Genomic DNA, 7,021 nt, shown 5'->3' on the forward strand with positions numbered 1-7,021 from the left:
AACTTAGAATCATTACCTCTGTAATATTGCAATCCACATCTAAGAAGTCCTAATCACAAAAGCACATTATACCATATTCTAACTTAGCAACCAAATTCACCTAGCCAACAACTTAGCAATTTCTGTATGACATTCCCTTCAACCGACCTCATTTCTTAACATAAATAAAAGTGCAGGCTTTACCTTGGGAGTATCGATCACAAGATGCAATGATTTTCATAAAAGTATCTGGATCTGCAGGTAAAAGTTAGTTCCTATTTTTTCTCCCTGCTAATTTCTCTCTTTAGTCAAAGTATGCTTCCATTGCAGGATCATTGACCAAGATTGGACATGCTTCCATGAATCAAGCCTTAATGGTGGTTGCCACCAAGTCCTATTCACTTCTTTTTGACCTATATCCAAGAATTCATGTAAATCGAACCTTGATGATTGCCACCACCAAGTCCCGTTTGAATTCTTTTTGTTGGAATCCTTATGAAGCAAGCCTTAATGGTTGTAGCCACCAAGTCCTATTCGGATTCCACCTAACTAACACCTATTATATATATATATATATATATATTTTTTTTATCTTTTTCTTTTTCTTTTTTTTTTCTTTTTTTTTGAAAATGAATATCTCTACCTATAAATCTAGGGTCGAAATAGAGAGAGAAAATTTGATAAATCTACACATGGTTTTTCCTTCCAGACTTGTTTGAAGAATTCGATCATATGTATACCAAGCCCCAAGACAAGCAGTTGTGTCAGGTTTAGTGTTGGAGGTCAGCTTTGGTTCCTTCAAACAATCTCAACAAGTGTGAATATTTGACAGGTTGATCCACTTTAGTATCTTTAGTACTATTTGCAATCAGTAAGTCTAGATTGGTGCTAAATAGTGGTTAGATAACAAGCAAAAATCTAATAAGTTCATTATCTCCTTCTTGACTCAATAAAACTCTTTTGAAAACATTTTGATAAGACTCATGAACACACTAATATCAGTAAACCTCCCCCCAGACTTAAATTACACTGTCCCCAGTGTACATCTAGTCGGAGCTATGGTGATAAATAAATCATAAGTATTCAATTTAACAAGTTAGAACGATATACCTGACCGGATTAAGTGTCGATCGATGGAAAGGAGTTCCCATCGGTCGCTTCAAGTAATGTACTATCGATCGATATCAACATGCTCACATCAATCGATATGCTGGGCAATCGTCTCATCGGATCTTTTCTTCTTCTTTGTTTTTTTCTAAATAGCTAACTAAAACACAATGTTAGTAGAACCTCCCCAGACTTAAACAACACTATCTCCAGTGTATACAGTCAAATTTCGGTGGAGAAATAAATCATAAGGACAAATATTTAACAAGGAAAACAGTATACCTGACTTTGATGTGAGTGTCGACCAACACAGTTAAGTGACGATCAATACTCTTGAAGCTCTGTCGATCGACACAGTTAAGTGGCGATCGATCGATGCTAGTGATGCTTTGTCGATCGATGCTGCGCAGCCATCGTCTATCCTCGTGCAAACTCGTCTTCCTCAAATTTTTTTTTTTTACCTGCAATTAATAAAAAATTTAATCAGTAACAATCTAAACTAAATTGAAAGAAATTACGCAATAGTGGATTGCCTCCCACTCAGCGCTTATTTTAGTCATTAGCTTGACTTTTGGATATCTGATTTAGTCTGGATGAGGATGTGAACTTGCTCCAGAACAAGTCTCAGTGTCTCTCTTTTTCATCTTGTTGATGCAGTAGATAAAAGATCTTGCAGAAACTTCTCCTTTCTCTCTCAGCTCTGGATCACATAGCACTCTAACCTTGGTAAAAGGTTCAGAACCTCCTCTGCAGCGCACTCTATACTCAAGACTTCCCTCTTGACATTGCAAAGGTACTAGTGGCAAGAAATCTGCATCTACATTCCTTTTCTTTTTCTTCTTTCTATTCTTGGTCCTTCCCTCAGACTTAGACTTTTCAGTCTCGGGCTGTTCTGAAAGTCGGAGGGTGTCGACCGATGCTGAAGGCTTCGTGTCGATCGATTCTGAAGACTGAGAGTCATTCGATGCTGAAATCTGATTGTCGATCGATTCTGAGGACTGGAAGTTCTGATTGTCGATTCTGATTGTCGATTGATCGATGTTCGAATTGAACTGTCGATCGTTGCTCTGTCAAGAGTGTCGATCGACGTAGTAGAGGTGGTGTTGATCGACGTAGTAGAGGTGGTGTCGATCGATGATGTGCGTTTCTCTTTGCGGATCGAGCATTCCAAACGTGTTTGGTCTGAGAAGAAAAGTAATTCCTCCTTGCTGCTTCTGGTACTGATAGGCATGTACCTGAAAGACAAGAAATTTGTTTATGTAAGTAACTATGACAGTAAATAAAACCTAGACTAAACCTATTAATCAAGTCTATTGGCGATCAAAGCTCCCCGGCAACGGCGCCAAATTTGATATCACTCAAATTACCCTAAGGAGTGATTTTACTCTCTTAAATAAGAGATTCAATTGTAGTACTTAGGGATCGAATCCACAGAGAGCTAGGGCACACAATAGACTATAGAAATTAAGATTAAGCTAGGCAAACAATTTACAAAGTAGTAAATCAATGAAAGCAAGGTGAACATAGTAGTTGTTCGATTGGTTGATTGAGGTTGAAAACAATTAGGAGAAATAGCAAGACCTAGGGATTTATCAATCAAGAGATTTAAAACTTCAATTCAAGGATGCTAATGGTTTATAGATTCAATTATAGAAATCGATTTTAATAAGTAAGCAATCTAGCTTTCGCATGCAATTGCTAATCAGATGTCTAAGTCCAGTCTCAGTTGTCGCTTGTTGACTTGGAGCGAGCGTCGATCGATGCTATGGCCTAAGCGTCGATCGATGCTTCCTTAGACAAGCACTAACGACCTAATTGATTTAGTTCAACTAGATTCCTAGACCAACTCTCGTATGCGCCTAGGTATCTAATCTAGCAGAGTTTAGTTTCCGTTAATTGATTGCACTTTCGTGCCTCTCAACTATCCTATGATTCTAGGTTCAAACAATTAGTCACATTATCGTCCTATTCTAATTATTCCAGATCCTAGTATTACAAATCACCCTGGTGTAGAGATCTATAGATAATCTAGCAATCCTAATTGATTATCTGTTTGACATTAAGCTCATGAAATCCCTAAACCTAACAAGATGAATTACTTAGACATTCAAGCAATAACACAAATCATAGTCTGAATAATATAATAGATAAGAAATGATAAAACCAATAGAGTTCCAATCAATCTCTGAAGGAGAATTGATCTCTCCAAACCTAGGAGAAAACTATAGAATAGGAAAATAGAAAGCTTGTTGCCATCAACAATGGCTTAGAAATACATAAATAGGGTTTCTGGTCGTCCAAGGGTATTTTGGTAACTTGGTGTGACTTCTGGGATCTTCTGGGCTTCAAACGGTCTTGACATATGATTGACCCACGTTCTGGCATCACTGTCGATCGACACCAATGCTGTGTTATCGATCGACAGTCCTTCATCTCCTCGACAACTTCCTCTTGCAAGGCAGACTGACTACTCCTCAGTAAAACGGGCATAACCTCTGCTACAGGATGCTGATTGACCTAAAACCGGTGGCATTGGAAAGCTAACGCAAAGCTTTATCTTATGTCGAGAGATGAGCTTAATCTAACGGTGGAAAGGTCTCCCATCATAGCTAGAAATCTGACACTTCTGTGCAGCTCTGCACTCAAAAAGCTCCAAAAGACACCAAAATCACCACATTCCTCCAAATCGTCCCTGAACCTGTAAATACTCTAAATATACTCTATATGGTAGTAAATATATATTAAACACTTATAGACCATGGGTAAAAGTGGGTAAAATCCATGGTCTATCAATCATCCTTGGGTAGGGTCATGCTAAGCAGGGGAAACCAATCTTTTCAGTTTTCATGTGTCTTAGCTGAACCATTATATCGGTTTAATCGACACCAAACCGGAACACAGTAGCTCAGTTTGTTCTCTTGAGTTCGGATATATATATTGTCCGCAGGAATGAGAAAACCATCCTTCTTTAGTCTGTTTTGTTTCCTGAAATGAAATCAAGAATGTCTAAAGCATGGAAAATGAAGTTGCTTCTCCTGCTTCAACTCCTCCTCTTGACTCAACATGGTGTTGATACAGCTTCTGTTATCAGCCATGTTCCCGGTTTTGAAGGTCCTCTTCCTTTCCACCTTGAAACTGGGTCTGTTTTCTCTTCTTGTTCCTCTGCTTTTCTATATTCATGACTAAACAACAAAACAACCCAACTGAGTTAAAATATTTGCATCTTTCTTATGAAAAGCTATATGGGTGTTGGTGAAGAAGAGAAAGTCAAACTTTTCTACTATTTCATCAAATCAGAGAACAAGCCTGAAGAAGACCCTCTTCTTATTTGGTTAACAGGAGGACCTGCCTGCACTGCTCTCTCTGCTCTTGCTTTCGAGATTGGTAGTTTGAAGAGGGAAAAAAACTTTTAAGAGTTGACTTTAATTCATTCTACTCGTGTGTTAGCCTTATTGGTTTAAGTGCAGGACCGTTGACTTTCAAGAATGAAGACTACAATGGAGGTTTGCCTTCTCTTGTCTCTACTTCCTATTCCTGGACAAAGGTAAATCCATCACCTATCCTATCTTAGATTAGAGTTTACGATTGTTGTTTTTTTTTTTTTTTTGCTGGTTTCATGATTTTTTTGATTTGGTGATTATATTTTAGGTAGCAAGCATAATATTCTTGGACCAACCTGTTGGGACTGGCTTCTCTTACTCAACAACCCCTCTTGCTGATAAGCCTAGTGACACAGGAGAAGCAAAACAGACCTATGAGTTTCTCCAAAAGGTTCCAATATTGCATAAACATATGTCTCTTGAGTAAAAGTATATCATAATCTTTTCAATCATTATTGTTGCTGCTGTTGTTGCAGTGGCTAGTGGAGCATCCAGAGTTTGTCTCAAATCCTCTCTATGTCGGTGGAGATTCTTACGCTGGTATAGTTGTGCCAGCCATTGTTCAACAGATCTCAATAGGTTTGATTTTGTTGTTTTTTTCCATTATCCATCTTCTGATCTTCTTTGGATATTATTTTACTTAGCCACTTATTACGCTCTTACACATTACGGTTACGCAGGAAATGAAAATAGCAACAGACCGATGAATCTTAAGGTTCACGATCTTTATCTTCACATTATAAATTATGATTCATAACTTTATAGATATGTAAACCTTGTTTGAAAGCATCATTTTTACCAACAGGGCTATGTTCTTGGGAATCCGTCAACAGAACTTGATAAAGATCATAACGCCAAGATTCCATATGCACATGGAATGGGACTGATATCTGATGAACTCTTTGAGGTATATAATATGTAGAAGTCTTACCTAGTCTCTTCTATACCCTAATGTATGTACTTTCATTAAACTAGTTTCTTTTTTTTGTAACTATTAAACTAGTTTCTTGTAACTCTTGTTTTCAGTCGCTTAAGATAAGCTGCAAAGGAAACTATGTAAACATAGACCACACTAATACACAATGCTTGAAATTGGTGGAAGACTACGATAAGGTAAACAAAGTATAAAAATGTGAATAAACCAAGACTAGTTTAATTCTTTTTGCATTGCTGATTATGATGATTGATGACAGTGTGTATCAAGGATAAATGAAGGTTCTATTCTGATACCATTGTGTGATTTGGCTTCACCAAATCCATTTTCAATAGAGAATGCTGGAAGAAGTCTCGAAAGACTTGTTCAATCAGATCTTTATCTTCCAACACCTGGTTGCTATGTAAGCCAAGAAAAAAATAAAGAAAAGGTTTGGTTTAGTTATGCAGTGGAAATCATGTTGTTATAAACCACTGAGATGAATTGTGCAGATGTACCGTTATGTTCTAGCTACATACTGGGCTAATGATGAAGATGTACGCAAAGCGCTTCATGTGGAGAAAGTATGTCATTTTTCATTCATACATACATAATACATGCATGTTATTATCTAACCAACGATATAATATTTTATCAATCAATGCATGTATGTAAATTTTTTAGGGAAGCATAGGGAAATGGATGAGATGCGATTGGGATATGGCTTATGAGAAAGACATAAAGAGTAGTCTACCGTACCATATGAACAATAGCAGAAAAGGGTTATATAGGTCATTGGTTTACAGTGGCGATCATGATATGATGGTGCCTTATGTTGGAACCGTAGCTTGGATTAGATCTCTAAACTATTCGATCATTGATCAATGGAGGCCATGGTTTGTTAACAATCAAGTTATTGGATATACAAGGAGTTACGTCAACAACATGACGTTTGCCACTATCAAAGTAAGTGATTTTGTTTTTGGTTTTTCATCTCATGTTTTGTTATCGTCGTTACACGTTAGAATTGATAAAAGTTTTTGTAATTGGTTTAATTTGCAGGGAGGCGGGCACACTGCAGAGTATAAACCATATGAGAGCTTCATGATGTTTCAAAGGTGGATACGTAATCAACCTCTGTAACATAGTATTAGTAGGGCTTCAACGAGTCCAACATTATAGCATTCAAAGATCAAATAATTAAGATATGACTCATTTTCTCTTTCCTTTTAACAATCACATTCAACCAGTACTTTAAAATTGTTGCTCGGAATAATACATTTAGTTAAAATTACGTTCAAATCATTTTTATATCGACTTTTTTTGTTTAGATAGTTCGTTTTAAAGCAAATATTTATGATTTTTTTAAGCTTTTTGATGCAGTTTTTGTAAATCAGCAAGAACTATAACTGAAAACTTCTGAAATGTCATGAAATGATTGATTTTGAATGTGAATGTAGACTTTTTACATAGTATAACTTTAGTTGGTTTTTAGAAGCACTTTCTAATGTATTTATATTGTTATATTTTCTAGACGAAGTGAAACATTAAGACAAAACCATAGAAGTAGAACCATTAACTACTGCTTGTCACTCGTTTCAGTCTGCATGCTATTTGCAAAAAAAAAAAAAAAAAAAAAAAA

General features: G+C 36.5%; 1 protein-coding gene across 1 annotated transcript; it reads left to right on the forward strand.

Annotated features, from left to right (window-relative positions):
* Window positions 1-4,054: 4,054 nt before the first annotated feature.
* LOC106292890 (serine carboxypeptidase-like 18) lies at window positions 4,055-6,684 on the forward strand. The gene is made up of 12 exons (XM_013728557.1): window positions 4,055-4,225; window positions 4,325-4,470; window positions 4,554-4,630; window positions 4,735-4,857; window positions 4,943-5,045; window positions 5,147-5,181; window positions 5,272-5,373; window positions 5,493-5,579; window positions 5,660-5,803; window positions 5,892-5,963; window positions 6,064-6,345; window positions 6,442-6,684. Exons 1-12 carry the CDS (start codon window positions 4,077-4,079, stop codon window positions 6,520-6,522), a joined length of 1,401 nt encoding a protein of 466 aa, XP_013584011.1. The 5' UTR covers window positions 4,055-4,076; the 3' UTR covers window positions 6,523-6,684.
* Window positions 6,685-7,021: the final 337 nt, after the last annotated feature.

Source organism: Brassica oleracea, chromosome C5 (assembly GCF_000695525.1).
Source record: "Brassica oleracea var. oleracea cultivar TO1000 chromosome C5, BOL, whole genome shotgun sequence".
Classification (NCBI taxonomy): Eukaryota; Viridiplantae; Streptophyta; class Magnoliopsida; order Brassicales; family Brassicaceae; genus Brassica; species Brassica oleracea.

Bases quoted from the DNA above. Each gene is read 5' to 3' on its own strand.
- LOC106292890 (XM_013728557.1), top strand. From the start codon at position 4,077: ATGAAATCAAGAATGTCTAAAGCATGGAAAATGAAGTTGCTTCTCCTG. The intron at 4,631-4,734 runs GTAAATCCATCA...ATTATATTTTAG, and splicing joins CTTCCTATTCCTGGACAAAG to GTAGCAAGCATAATATTCTT. The intron at 6,346-6,441 runs GTAAGTGATTTT...TTTAATTTGCAG, and splicing joins TGACGTTTGCCACTATCAAA to GGAGGCGGGCACACTGCAGA.